The 15,617-nt window shown below is 33.7% G+C and overlaps 2 protein-coding genes across 2 annotated transcripts; both read right to left on the bottom strand.

The window, feature by feature from the left end:
* Positions 1–3,490: 3,490 nt before the first annotated feature.
* On the bottom strand, positions 3,491–6,576 carry LOC142554479 (uncharacterized protein C24B11.05-like). The gene is made up of 10 exons (XM_075665147.1): positions 6,395–6,576; positions 5,569–5,652; positions 5,408–5,473; positions 5,211–5,308; positions 5,049–5,086; positions 4,600–4,687; positions 4,379–4,517; positions 4,203–4,291; positions 3,980–4,045; positions 3,491–3,849 (listed from the first exon to the last, which is right to left on the bottom strand). Exons 2-10 carry the CDS (start codon positions 5,627–5,629, stop codon positions 3,697–3,699), a joined length of 798 nt encoding a protein of 265 aa, XP_075521262.1. The 5' UTR covers positions 5,630–5,652; positions 6,395–6,576; the 3' UTR covers positions 3,491–3,696.
* A 2,087-nt stretch (positions 6,577–8,663) lies between these two features.
* On the bottom strand, positions 8,664–15,165 carry LOC142553441 (ATP-dependent zinc metalloprotease FTSH 3, mitochondrial-like). Its single transcript, XM_075663692.1, has 8 exons — positions 14,979–15,165; positions 14,604–14,859; positions 14,438–14,509; positions 13,770–13,903; positions 12,027–12,521; positions 11,144–11,911; positions 9,685–9,912; positions 8,664–9,547 (listed from the first exon to the last, which is right to left on the bottom strand). The coding sequence occupies exons 1-8, from the start codon at positions 15,027–15,029 to the stop codon at positions 9,068–9,070; spliced, it is 2,484 nt and encodes an 827-aa protein (XP_075519807.1). The 5' UTR covers positions 15,030–15,165; the 3' UTR covers positions 8,664–9,067.
* Between the last annotated feature and the right edge of the window lie 452 nt (positions 15,166–15,617).

Here is a 15,617-nt window from a genome sequence, read left to right as displayed (position 1 = left end):
ATGTATTTATTGTATTGTAATCCTAAAAGAAATTTTGTTAGCCGCACATGGCTTGGGCTGACCTCTCAGAGCTTGTTTCCTATCCCAAGGAAGCTGTACTTTGAGTGCAGTGAGGTGCATACACATATATATTGGTAAATATTAGGAACCTTTGGTCCACTGACAGCACAAGCATTACTGTCTGTGATGGACTATGCTAACACTATTTTATTTTGTTCTCAATTTGCTAGAATGATTCCTTATATGCACTTAAAAAGCTACTTATTTACGCTATTCTCACAATATTCAACAGGACGGGCTCGGATATTATAGTATATGTAAGAACCAAAAAATATGACACAACATCCATCGTTCTGTGATGTTAAATGCAACCATATAGCCGGTGTCTAGGTCTAGCAATCGGGATGACAGGAGCTAGGCTTGTATATACGTATATACATTCACACAAACATACATGAATTTTTATACACACGCGCATGAAGAAGAAACCCATTATTTGGAGAAATGGATGGAGGCTTGGGTATTTTGGAATATGTTAATTGAAAATGGAGAAGAGAAAAGTAGTGTGAGTTGCATTTTAGCGACAGGAGACCAAAGTCGCCCACAAAATAGGATGATATAAATTTTACTGAAAATGGAAAAGATTAATCAGATAAATTGAAATTAAAATAGCTTGCCTACATTTATAGACGAAACCAAGTGGCTGCATTATCCTATGCCATTAGTGCCAACCATTTTGATCCCTTTCCCGCCCCGTCTTCCATCATCGATATGTTGAATAGACATACTATAGATGCTACTTAAAATAGGTTTTGCGTTTCAAGTTTTTTTTCATGACAGACAGACAGAAGAGTATTACTTTTCTGCTACCTTCGAATGACCTAACTTCACGTGTAAAATATAGATGTTACTTTTCAAAGAGATTATCAATTTCCTTAAACTCGTTAAAGTTTTTTATTGGGTTAGATTAATCTTTAGAGACATATATCCATCGATTCAAATGGAATATTTATCTTCTATATACACACATATATGATGCTAATTTTAAAAAATAAAAATAAAAAAAATGTTTTATTTTGAAGATATAAAAGTACAGGTATGATAATAAAGTGGGTAGCATCTCTTGTTTTATTTTGAAGATATAAAAGTACAGGTATGATAATAAAGTCGGTAGCATCTCTTTTGATGGAGGAAGATTATATATATATATCATATAAAGAGAAAAGATTTAGATATTTGGTGAGATAATTTTACATATTTATTTTTGTAAGACAGATCAATCTGATCCATGTGTAAAATAAAAAATAATACTTTTAGCATAACATGTAATACTTTTCTTAGCTTAAGTCGAGTTATATATCTGTCTCACAAAATTGACATATGAGACGTCTAAATGAGTTTTGTGAATAAAAAAAAAGATGAATTAACCGTATATAACCAAAATATATGTCTCACAAAATTGATCGGGTGCATGAGACCAGTAATGGGAATTAAAATTCCCCCCAAGGTGAAAACATTTGTATGGCGTCTCGTTGTGACCCTGCGATATAACAGGTTTTGGCACTTGTTTTATAATGGTAAGTTTGCTCAAGCATGCTGGGAGTTTTCTTTCAGTGAAGAATGAGGTGTATTCAGTTCCTCATGAGATTGAGAATTTTGCGGAATGGTTATTTCACATTTGGGAAGATTGGACGCGGATAGGAGACATATATTTGTAATGATTTTGTGTGTCATTTGACACTCGTGCAACGAGATATTTTAGAATAGCATTTCTCCTACCGCAAACTAGACCATTAAGTACGCCACTTACATCTTTAAGGAATGATTTGCTGTAATAACGATCGATGTGCATCCGAGACGGCAACATACATCGCACCCAAATGTAATCTGGCAGAAACAGATGGAACTTTTTGTCAAGTGTAATGTGGATGCGGGCTTTGCTACTCATAAAATATCTTTCGTTGTTGGTATGGTTATTCGATAATCAAATGGTTCTTTTATAATATGCAAAAGAGATTATCATCAAGGAACAACACTTGTAATCTACAAGGCTCTTAAGTTGGATAAAAAATTTGGGTTTCGACAAAGTAATTGCGGAGACTGATTCAAAGATCTCAATCGATATGATATATTTTAATGCACTAGACCTCACCTAGTTTGATCTCACTATCACAGCTTGTCGTGCATTTATTCGGATCATGCACAAAATTGAACATGTTAGGAAAAAAGCAAATAGAGTTGTCCACACATTTGTTGAAACGACTCTCCACCGTGCTTTTTTTTTTATATTTCTAATATAATTCTTAATTTTATCAATAGCATCATTAGGGCACCCACATTGGTTGGTTAATGGGTGTTAATAACACTCGTTAATTTTCGCCCACCAATGTGGGCGCAAGAATTAATAATCTTGGCTGACATGGCAGCCAAGAAATTCATCAGAATGAACGGCGTTATTTCGAAATTTGCGACGGTTTTTCGTAAACCATCGCAACTTTGCGACGGTTTTTCGTAAACCGTCGCAAAGTGAAAAGCGTCTGTTTTTTTTAAAAAAAGGTTGCTATTTGCGACCTTTTTTTTACACCCGTCGCTATGTGCGACGGTTTTTCAAAAACCGTCGCTAATTATCACCAACGGCTATTTTCAAACGGCAAAATTATGCACCAACGGCTATATTCGATTATCGTAATTCGTTTTCTTTGTATTTTGTGTTTTTTTTAAAGAGATTGTGTTGAATAATATTTTAAATAAAAGAGTCCAACTTTTTTTTCATTTCTTAATAATATTTTAATGAATATTGGAATTAAGTTATTTTTAAAATAATAATACTATTTATTTTTAGTAATATTTGTTGTAAAATTTTAAAAATATTAGAAAGATATTGAAATATTAAAAATAAAAAAAATGAGTAAGTGGACAGTGGGACCCATAAATAATGAAAGTTGAAATTAAATGAATGTGGGTGTGTGTTAATAATGAGGAAGTGTTAATGTAATGAATATGTGGCTCGTGGACCCTATCATTTTTGATGAGATGGAGAGTTCTTAACATGGATTAATTCCGACGGATGCGGATGCCCTTATGGACGATTGTAACTATTTTGTTAAAGAATAATAAATTTCATAGAGTATTGATTTTTTTTATAAAAAAAAAAGACCAAGAATTAGGAACCCATGTGACGTGTCCTCCAACTCGAAACAAGAATATCGTGTGATGAAATTGTGGAAATAATCATGCCATAGTTTTAATAATTATGGGCCCATTTGGGTTTCGTTAACTGGTGTACCAAAATCTTCATCGCCGAATACAAGATATTTAAAATGTGTTATGTACCAAAATCTACCAAAAAATTATAGCAGACGGTAAAGATATCTCAAAAAATTGTTATGTGGTGTGGCATTGCAGTAAGGATAATTGGATAGTCATGGATTCTCAATATAAATAGTTTTAATGGCTAAATGGATGCAAAACAACTCTAATATGAGGTAGAGAACGAGAAAATGGCTACTGTTATTAGAGTGATTAGATGGACGATGAAATCCACATCCATTAAGCCCAGCAATACAGTTAGGAATTGTAAAAACAACCGTGATGATATATATTTTCCAATACAATGAAGAAATACAGGAAAATGAAAGAGTGAAAACAAGAAGTTTAAATTTATATGTTCTCGATCTATTAATAGTTTCACCATGTTCAAGCTCTCACACAAGTCTCTAGAGAAACCTTCTCAGAATGGAGAGTATCCATCTTCTCTCTGGCTTCCCACAGCTCTGGCAAGGCCTCCTTCATATTGTGAATGCTTTTCAATGAATAATCTACACCTTTTGCCCTATGAGAGTTGCCAACCTTGTTCAAAAAATACGAAGTACTCAGCAAAAATTGTACACATTTGATACTTTATTGCTCTAGTTTTTCTCCTGTGGGGGAGTGGTGGATTCAAAACCGCCAGAAAGAAGTTTCACATTATTCGACTCACCAGAACGGTTTGTAGGCCAAGGGCTTTTGCTGTTTGTAGATTTCGAATCGAGTCATCAAAGAACAACTGGAAAAATAAATTAAATCGGTGTTATGTAGTCTAAGGCAAGGTAAAAAGTAGGGTTTTATGATGTAAGATATATTGTAAAAGTATACAAATGGATGTATCAGTCGGTAAGATATGCCAAGAAAAAACTGGGAATAAAGTATGCTTTATCTCCTACCGTTTTGTGAGGATTAATATCTGCGATCTTAAAAGCTTGTTCAAATGCATTTTCAAATGGTTTGCACACAATCGAGGACTTGGGGAGTCCTAGAGCAAGAGAAAATCAAGAAAGCAGTCAAATATAAGCATAAAGCCATACAAACTGCAAAATGCTCTTCCATCTTTTCAACGCACCATAAAAATTATCATCAACTACTACATCCTTGTGAGTAGGATTCAACGTCTCAAAAGATATAATATCGTCAAAGCAATCCTCTATTCCTAGCCGGCTAAGAATTTGATCGACATGAGCCTTGTTTCCGTTTGAAAAAATCTGTATTAATTGACATTGTCAAAGTCCAGACATTTATGTTTTGAATGTATTCACTTCAACATACTAGAACTAAGGAACTTACAACTTTTCTTATCGGTAAGCTATGCAGATGACTCCTTAATGTGTGATCGGGCTTTAGCCATTCATAAGGTAATCTCCCATGCACAAAGCTGCACATAAGAATATGGTTTCTTGAACACTTTTCCACAGACGAAATTTGACAGGTACAATCTCTTTGATCCCGTTATGAAGAACAGCAAGGAATACGTTTCCACATTTGTTTCATTACAAAGGAAATGAGATGCAAATGCTTGTAAGGATATAATAATGACATGTGGCATATCATTACAATTTCTGAATTTATGTATTTTTTCAGTAAGATAAGAAATCCATTGACGACATTAAACTTTGATAATGATTTTGCTATAAAGGAGAGTGCAGAAACGATCACTCATCCTCTGTACATTTCTTAACAAAAAAGATGCTAGAATTCAAAACAAAACAAGAAGATTTAAAAGGAACAATAAGTACCTGTGATAATCATCATAATCAAAATTGTATCCAACAGCCTGAAAGAAATAAAAGATTTTTAAATTATCATGTTATAAGTTCTGATTCAATAGTAAATCGTTTCTCTTCAGTCCCGTTCATTGTCAAATGTGGCATTTATAAAAAAAATTCAAGAACACATACCCTAAGACCGGCCATAGTTGTACCATAATCCTTGTACAATAGAGCACACATTTCTGGAGCTTTGTGCTCATCTATCTGAAGCTTATTGATCATATACTCTAAATCAAAACATCAAATGAGAAGTCAATGATCGAATAACAAAAATGAAATTACACCACTTCCACAAATTATATAAAAAAACATTATTAACATATTACCTATGATGTTCTTGGTGCATTCAACTGATATACCAGAACTCAGGGGATAAAGGGTATCATCAACATCTGCAAATGTAGCAAGAAAATTTGAAATTCTGATTATATAACCATTGAATATTTATTATATGATTCACTCATATATCGTACCCTGAAAAACTCACCAAATAGGATGCATTCATATTTTGGCTCTGTAACTTTACGGTAGCAATCTTGATTCTCCATTTCAATTTAATAGCAATTGAAAACTGGAAATAAAATAAAGAAATCTCAAGTAAATAACGAAATTTAAACAAAAAAGAACCAGCATATACAGTCCATTCAGTTTATCATTGCGTAAAATAACATTTAAGTGTTTTTCATGCGTAATTTATCTAAAAATCATATTCTTTCATCTCCCGAGTTTTCAATTTCAAATAATTTCATACAAGATAAGGTTTTTGATCACTAAAAACCAAAGTCTTGTTTCCATTCCTACCACATTATATTTTTATAAAAATGAGACAACAACAAGCCATTAGCATCTGTCAATAATAAGTAATAACCAGAAAAGATAGATATGATCTAATAAGTTTTTAATGGACTTTTCTCTAAACTTAAGGTCAAGAAAGCAAGAGTTTTTTTTTTTAACGATTTCAGAAAATAATCACATGATCACGCCAAACCAAGCACCCAAAAGAAATCCGCACAAATAGAAACGAAAAAGGTAGAACAATCACGTAAAATGAGGGTTCTTCATTCTGAAATGAATTTCAATAAATAACTGATCTGCACCACACATGCGACAAACTAAACCCAGGAATTTTCAAAATTCATAAACACATCAATGTAGGTGATTTTACATTTAACACTCAACAAGAAGATACATCAAAACACCTAAAATAATCGAAACTATGATGTTCAGTGTGCATTTACAGAAACCACACCCACTCAAAAAAGTAACTCTACACAAAATCTACTGAAAAGGAATGCGAACCCAGAAAAAGGTACCAGATTAAGTTCCAAACGCGGATATTTCAAGAAAATGTCTTAATTCTTCTGAAAGAGTTAGAAATCGCTTCGTGATCGCTAAAGAGAAGCAGGCGAAGAAGGGAGTTTAAATAGAGAGAAATGGGTTTATATGTCATTTTTGGAAAGGGTGGGAAACCAAAAGCGACTACAAACGTGTAAAATCATGTTTGGATGCTCCCAATGAATATCTTAAAATATCAAAGCGTAATATTCCAAAAACAGAGACAGCTCAAATTATTATTTCTAAATTAATATTTTAAACATAAAAAATATTTTTTTATCAATTTGATCGAAGGTAAAAATCTGTGTGAAACGGTCTCACAGGTCGTATTTTGTGAGACCGATCTCTTATTTGGATAATCCACGAAAAAATATTACTTTTTATGTTAAGAGTATTATTTTTTATTGTGAATATCGGTAGAGGTTGACCCGTCTCACAGATAAAGATTCGTGAGATCAGTCTCACAAAAGATTATTTTTAATTAAATTATATTATATCCCGTAAAATTGACATTTGATAACGTCTCCCTGTGATTTTGTAACAATCCAATCCATCGGAAAATCTCGAATGAAAAATTTTGCAGGTGTACATCCATAACTCTATATATATTAAACCAACACCCTTACACGTTATATAATTTGACATTAAATATTTTTTGAGTAGGTTTTTTGTGATTCGGTCACACGAATCTTTATGACATGTCAAGCCTACCGATATTAACAATAAAAAGTAATACTCTTAACATAAAAGTAATATTTTTTCATGGACAACCCAAATAAGATATTTGTCTCACAAAATACGATCCTCGAAACTGTCTCACAAAAGTTTTGGACATATTTTTTTATGTGAAAATTAAAAGATTGAATCAAAATTAAAAATATTAAAATTAAGTTTTTTAATAATTTTTTATGTTACAAGCATAATATATAAAGATAGAAAAAATGGATAAGATATACAAATTAATTACAATATGTTTTTATTTTTTATTAATGTAATATGAATTATTTTGTAATTTGAGAGTGTTTATTTAGAAAAATGGGCTGTTAGCAATAAATTTTGAAATAATTAGAGGTTCTAGACTTACGCAACCTACGATAATAAATTTTTTGGCTATAAAATTTATCAAATTCTTGAACAAAGTCTAATTTGTGCTCTTAAAATTCTTACGAAGGCTAAAATATTCTCCATTTCATTTCTTTTAGTTCACGCCACTCCTTTTGACCAATAGAAAAGTCGAAAAACTTGTTCCTCCTATGTTGTTGCCCTTCAAGAAATTATTGGACATCGATCGATATCATATTGCGACCATTACAATTGTTCAATAATTTCAAGAAACTTTTCTATAATTGTTCGTTAATGTAAAATTGACCAGTCAATGAGATTTTTTTTTGGCATTGTCATAATTGGATATTAAATTTGAGTCGTTGAGAAAACTGGATTGTATATTAATTTATAATCGAAAAATAATTCGAACATATTATGAATTCTATATTGCGAGTAGGATTAGGCCTAACAAACTTTCCCAAAATCTCGACTCATCCTGAATCTTGCCTCATTCTTGTTCCGAGAAAATCCCGACCCGAGTTATCTAGAATTTCCGATGGAATTCACAGCCAATCCAAAATAATATTATTAATATATTTTTATTAATAATTTTCTTAGCAGATTGAGCTAAAATAATTGGACTTAGGTCATACAAAAATTAATTGTGGAATTAATAATTTTTTATTATTGAAATGATCGAATAGTAAAATCACGAAATGATTTTAAAATAATTTAATTAATTAATTTTATAATTATTTAACTAGAAAAATATGAGATGCAATATGTCTTTCATCTATTTAACAAAATTTATCCGATAATTTGTAATTTGTATATATTTTGTGATTTGTATCCATAATAATTTTTTCTCTAATTGAAAGCTTTTTTTTTACTTTTAGAAATATAAGTTTATAGATAGTATTTTTAAAATTTTTTATAGATAGTATTTTTAGTCTTTTGAACAGAACTTCAACATGAAAAATTATCGAGATATCATCTTCTTACCTGACGAGATTCTGGATCCCAAACAATCAAGATCCAATATATTTAGGTTATGCCACGTGTCGGGTACGAGATCAGCAGGGAAATAAAATTATCAATTCTTACCGGGACCGAGAATGGGTAAAGAAAGTACGGGGGAGAGTCTTTACCCAACCCCACCGTTTAGATTCCGTAAAAAAATTATTTATCAATTATCAAATAAGGTGAATAAGAAATTTATTGATATTATATCGAAATTTGGTGCATTGGAGACTGGGGAGACATTACTCGGTTGAATATTTACATTAAATGCAAGGGAAATTGGGACCATAATGAGAGAAAGAACAAAGAAACCCCTTTTATCGTCACTAATTTTCATTTACAAACCAATTACATCCGCGACTCCTCGTTGTCTTCTCTAAAATCCAGAGTCCCTCCCTCCACCAGATTAAAACGAAACAATGATCAAATGCAGAAAATTTGTAGTGATAATACAGTTTTATGGCATGCATCGATGCATTTTTCCAGTTAGTATAAGAGCAGCCCGAGGCATCATTGGTGCAGGTAGAACTTTGCACTCTAGATATGTCAGAAACCAACATCAGAAATCAGCAAAGATCAACGGAAACTTATGTGGGAACAACCTCTGGAACAAGAGGTGAAGACCCGTCGTCTTCTGTCGTCCCATCCTCAACAGTTTTCCCAACCTTTGGTTCTTCTTCCTGAAATCCTTGCTTAAATCTGTCATAATTCGTCATCTCACTTGATTTGAAAGGACGCTCACCAAGTACCTGGACCAAGTCCTCTTGATGAAGAGTTTCTTTTTCCAGCAACAACTCAGCAATCTGAGCCACGTGTTCTTTGTGTTCCTCTACTAGTTGCACTGTACGCGTGTATGCTTTTGAAACCCAGTCCCGCACCTCAGTATCAATAATAGCTGCAGTCTTGCTGCTGTAAGGTTTGCTCATCTCAAATCCATCATCTCTCTGTGGAAACGACAGAAGGCCTACTTTCTCACTAAAACCGTAGACAGCAACCTGGGCATAAGTCATTTTCGTCACTTTCTCCAAATCATTCTGAGCTCCAGTTGATATTTTCCCCAGTAATGCCTGAACCAAAAAAATGGCACAGGAGTTGGAAAGACTGTATGTATAGAGTAGTAGGAATTCTTTTTAAGGTGAAAGAGTTCTGTTCAAAATTAAGTATTTCAAAAGCAATTTTCAAGCCAACTAAAACACTTAGCAACCTGTTCAGCAGCACGCCCACCAAGGGTCATGCAAGTCATATCAAAAAGCTGTTCTTTAGTCATGAGTAGGTTCTCATTGGGAACATACTGGGCAAATCCAAGTGCTGCTGTACCATGAGGAACAATAGTCACCTTCAACAAGGGTTCTGCATGTTCCAGAAACCAACCGACTACAGCATGGCCTGATTCATGGTATGCTACAGTCCGCCTTTCCAGTTTACTTATAACCTGTTGAAGAAAAAAGCGAAAAAAACATTGTGCTTAATTTAAAAGGAAGGGATCACACAGTCTGCAGAAACCCCATTAGGTTAATATGAAATAATAAAAACATTATGCACCAGTCAATCTAAAGAATATATTTTTAAAATGCATTAATACAACAACAGGATTAGAGATCGGCTGCTTTGAGTACATTGCACCACATATGAAAGAAATTGCTTTTAAATGAATCGATATAGATCCAGTGTTCAATAATAATGGGACGGGTATGGAAACTACTTCTCATAATGTCAAATACACATCATAATTTAAGAGCCCATGACCAAAATCCCAGGCAAAAAGTTGGACGTGATTGAAATATTGCTAGAAAATTAAGGGAAAAAATTCAGACAAATTTTAAAACTTTGAAAGAAATCCAGAAGCAATTGAATGTGCGCAACTGTCAACTTTACATGGAGAAAATGTATGCTTTAGTTAACATTATCGTTCGACTGTCTCAAAATGAACGCTACATTGTCATCAAATTGTTTTTAACATGCTAACTACAGCTATATATGAAAGTCGCCCCTCCAAGTCGTCCAACTAAGCTTAAAATCATCACTCAACCATCCAACTCCAGCAAACTTTCGTCATTATATGCCAGATTTAGATTCTAAATTACCATGAAGATAATATTGTCAATATTTTGTTCGGATGAAAATGTGAAGCAAATACACATACAAACAGTGAACAGAGAATGCTTTCTTCAAGTTTTCCATGATGCTCAACCAATATATTAAATTTAAGATCTGCTATGTTTTTAGAGAAAACGACCAAAATCAGTATTCTGAATTCAGCATTTTCTTCTTATTTTCATAATCCCAATCAGTGATTGGATTTCTTCTTATTTTCATAATCCCAATCAGTGATTGGGCTCCCACCACATGATTTTGAAAACAGTGCATATTAAATGAATAATTGAAATCACAGCAACTTATCAGTGATCGCTGAAGTAGGAGTGTCGAGTAGTCCTCAATCTGTTGCTTATATTAAACATGACTTTAAGGCTTAAATGCCAAAACAATTGTTTAAAATTAGCTATGGTGAAAACTCTAACCGATGATATACAGGAAATGAAGATCAGAGGATAAAATTTCATAAAATAAACTCATTTGTCTTGGACAAGCGCTCTGCAAGCGGTAGAAAAACTAGGAACAATTATACCTAATAAACAAGAAGGTTCTAATTCATAATGACATACCTTATTTTTCTTCTCAAGACCACCAATGATTCTGTCTATCGCTGAATCAAAGTGTTCCATTTTCACCAGTGTTTCCTCGCATCTGGCAGCTATCAAAGCAGCTTCGTTGCAAACATTTGCAATATCTGCTCCAGCAAATCCAGGAGTGAGGGCAGCTAGTCTCTGAGAATAGTAAGGAGGTTCATGATCTAGTTTAAGCTTCTTCAAGTAGATCTGAAATATCTGTTCACGGCCTTTGATATCCGGTTTATCTATGCTAATTTGACGATCAAATCGACCAGGCCTCAACAAGGCCTTGTCTAAAATATCAGGTCTGTTGGTGCCAGCAAGAACAACAACACCAGAAGTAGTTCCAAATCCATCCATTTCTACAAGCAACTGGTTAAGGGTGCTTTCACGCTCATCATTAGAACCAGCAAAACCCCCACGTCCTCTTGCTCTGCCAATTGCATCAATCTCATCAATAAATATGATACTAGGTGCACATTGCCTTGCCTCTTGAAACAAGTTTCTAACTCTTGATGGCCCAACACCAACAAACATTTCCATGAAATCAGAACCAGATATGGACAAAAAAGGCACAGCAGATTCACCAGCAGTCGCTTTTGCTAGAAGCGTTTTACCCGTCCCTGGAGGTCCAACCAGTAGAGCACCTTTAGGAATTTTGGCTCCCAGCTCCTCATACTTCTTAGGGTTCTTTAGGAAGTGAACAAACTCCATAATCTCCTGCTTTGCTTCATCACAACCGGCAACATCTTTAAAATAAACCTGAAAAAAAAAGGAAAAAAGAAAAGACTTTACCTTTAGCATTGAGATCCATTTCCGTTGAATGGAAAATGGCTCAAAACATTTTGGATCAAACTTGTAGGATTTGATGACAAACCTTATTTTTTGCATTTTTGTCCACCTTCGTGATGTGCGCTTTTCCGATGTTGAAAATCCCACGTGCGCCCTTTCCGCCAGTACCTCCAACGCCAATTCCCCCTTGCATTTTCCGACCCATGTAAAATAGGAATCCCAATAACAAAATTGTAGGAGCAAATCTCATTAATTCTTGGAGCCAAACCATTTCAGAAACATAAGTTACAGGTACATAATCATGTCGGTCAATCCCCAATGCTCTCTGGGCTTCCTCCAACTTTTCTTCAAACGAATCAACACTCCCTATATTAAAATAATATTTATACTGGCTTGTTTTCTCACTTGCCAGGGGGCCACCAACAGGCTCTTCAAAATTAGATTCTTCAGTTGGATCATTGCTATTTTGACTTCGTGGTGAGCTTCTTACATAAACTTTAGCGACTGACTTATAAGACACGACTACATGGTCCACTAAACCTGGTTCCAGCAGCTTGTTTTTGAACTCTTGAAAACTAATCTGCAAGGTTATAGTCAATAAATTTATTTCAACATACTCAAGTAGAAATTTATAGAATTATCATTGCCATAAACAATAATCATTATATCATGCAACCCTAGGTCCCAAATTAACCAGGATGGCAGGATTGACCACATAAACTATCATTTCCATTTTGCAAATGTCATAAGAGGCGGAGATTAGTCTGAAAAAACAGATGAAGAGCAATCAGTTCAGTTAAAAATACAGCGGGATTAAAAAACTTCGAAACATATGTTTTAACATTTTAAAACGTCAATTAACTCATTTCACCTTCAGCTCCAAATTTCATTGCCAGGACAGTTTGAAAAATGACCTTAACATCAGAGTTATTTAAACATATCCTAATATTAAAGCTCTCCCAACACAAGAAGGAACAGGCATAAAGGACATTATAACTTGCCCAATTACTTTTGAAGTCAAACCTCATAGACAGTATACTTAGATGGCATTTGAAGTTACACGAATCTGAGTCATCCAAGATCCCATTATATAAGAACAATAGACAGGTAGCTTACAAAGGCTTGATGAATATATGTGACAGGCAGAAGCTAAGGCGAGCATAAAAACATTCATATTAATTTGCTCAAACAAAATACCCACAGTGAGGAAAAAAGTCTACGCAGCCAACCTCAACTAGCTTGGGAGAAAAACTTGCGTGATGGCATGAGTACGGCATAAAAAAGGAGATCAGCTGTTTCAACAATTATTTGCAGGTAAAAACAAACAAAAAATGGTAAAACTAGCCATTTTGTCAAACCATGAGATTCAAAGTATTACAGGATACAGGCAGCCTATTCCTATCACATCAAGGAATGTTATAAGTTACAATAAGAGTAATCAATCAATTAAAGGTCCAAATCTTTTGTACCATACTACCAAACAAAGGATCCAAATACAATGATATGCAATGCAAGTGAGCAATCATTACCAACACAAAATTACCATTGCTTGACATTCATAAAAAATATCACGATGATTTTTTCCTGGAGAAACCAACGGATTAGTATTCAAGAGAGAGGCTGTAAATATCTATTAAAAATACTTACATTGTAAAAGTTATATAGAATACTTATCCATCTACATTTAAAGACATGGAAAACAACACAGATATTAACTAGCCGAAGTCCAGAAGAGCAAGGATTTGAACATTAATATAATATGTTATAAACATATAAATCCCCCAATTCTTCATTCAGCATTAAAAATAGTGATTAAACATGATATTACCTGTTTCTCTTCGTGCGGCATGTGTGGAAATAATGAAACAACCAATGCAAGCGCCAGGATCGGTGAGACAATATTTAGCAAATTCTTCATGAAAGTGTCCTGAAAATTGCCATGATCATCTGTATTTCCTTCCTCTGAGATCGAACAAACCAAGGTCATCGAGATATTTAGTATGGCAACTTAAGAACATTCAAATGTTGCGCCACGATAAAATCTCAAAACTCAAATTCTTATCGTGGAAATTTTGTGGCACTCGTAAAGTTATACAGAAGACACTTTCCAAGCACTCAAATGTTATTGTGATGCCATCACAAATAAGGAGAACAAAATCAGATGAAACAGGAAAAAAAATCACCAGCCAATCGAAGCAAAACATATTCCAAAAAGACAAGTAAAACTCTTATCGATGCACCAGTTGAATTACATATCTGGAAAAAGTTGAGTAATATATGCCTGGCTACTGTTTGAAGAAACACCAGATGAAGATTTGTTCAATGAATCAATACAGGGTGAAAGATAAAAAGACATACCACCATGGGGCTTAGCCCTTAGGTTTATGTATTTTAACTGCGAGCCATAATTGCCGGACTTGCACAAATACAGCTTTAAACATCTCATTAATTCCATTGAACGTCGTCTGTGCAAAAAATAAGGAAAGAATAACAAACCTTTTGAACCAGATTTCTGCTCATTTTGTTTCGGAATTTCCTTCTTCTGTTTGGGATAAAAATTTTCGTAGTCTGGCAACATAAAACACGATAAACAAATTAAAAAGATACGACCTTTGGCACACAATTCCAAAATGTCAACGTAGAAGCAAAAATAAGCTCTTACTTTTCTTCTTTGGCGCTTCACTCGAGAAAAATCTACGTATTCGGGAGTTTGCGATGAAGTACTTAGAATTTGATAAATAAGATCCAGAAATCGATCCATTTTTGGCTCCTATTGTAGCTAAATAACCCCGGAAAAACCCTAGTTTCCCATGAAACGGATTATTCCCGATATAATTCGAATTACATACACGCTGAGCTCCAAGAATTTCCTTGTTCAACAACAAGGACCTGCCGTTATCAACACCATCAATCACATTCTGCAGACACAAAAAAAGGGTAAAATAACATAAAAATACTCCGATGAAAACAACATCTATAAACTCCACCCAAAAGATGTATAGAGACAGAGAAAAGCGGAGGCTCGACAGTGGCTTACTCTTGAACGAGAGGCACGCGATAAGGAACGACCGATTCTGGAATAAATCATTTTTCTATGCCAATCTGATCAATTTTGCGTGGGAGAGATGAAATTTTATATTTATGGTAATTAATTCAGTAATTTACGATTCTTCGGATTTTGAATCGAACCCCATTGAAACCCAAACAGCATCAATTGAATGATGGTAAAAAAAAAATAAAAAAATAAAAAAAATCAAGTCAGCCTTTTATTTTTTGTGTAGACCCGTGACCGCCAAGCATATATGGAGCCGAATCGGGCATATTAAAAGGTAACTTTTCTTTTCTATTTTTTATCTATATTTTTAGAGAGAAATTGATTATTTTAGTCTGTTTTAAAGTCATAATTTAAAAAATGATCTTTTTTATTACATATTTTACATTATGTCTATTTAATTAAAAAATCCTTAAATATTCTTTTTTCTATGAACACACGTGTTCCATTTTTATGATTCATTTGTTTAATTATCTATTATTTCTCTTGATTTAACATTTGTTATGTTTTATTTAATTTATAATATATTAATTTTTTTAATACTACTTACTTATATCAATAAACATGTTTTAATAAAATTATGAAATGTTAGTTTGAATTAGTGCATACGAAACCACCAAGGTT

Source organism: Primulina tabacum, chromosome 8 (genome assembly GCF_025594145.1).
Source record: "Primulina tabacum isolate GXHZ01 chromosome 8, ASM2559414v2, whole genome shotgun sequence".
Lineage (NCBI taxonomy): Eukaryota > Viridiplantae > Streptophyta > Magnoliopsida > Lamiales > Gesneriaceae > Primulina > Primulina tabacum.
Note: the sequence above shows the minus strand (reverse complement) of the source record. Positions and strands in the feature narration are given on the sequence as shown.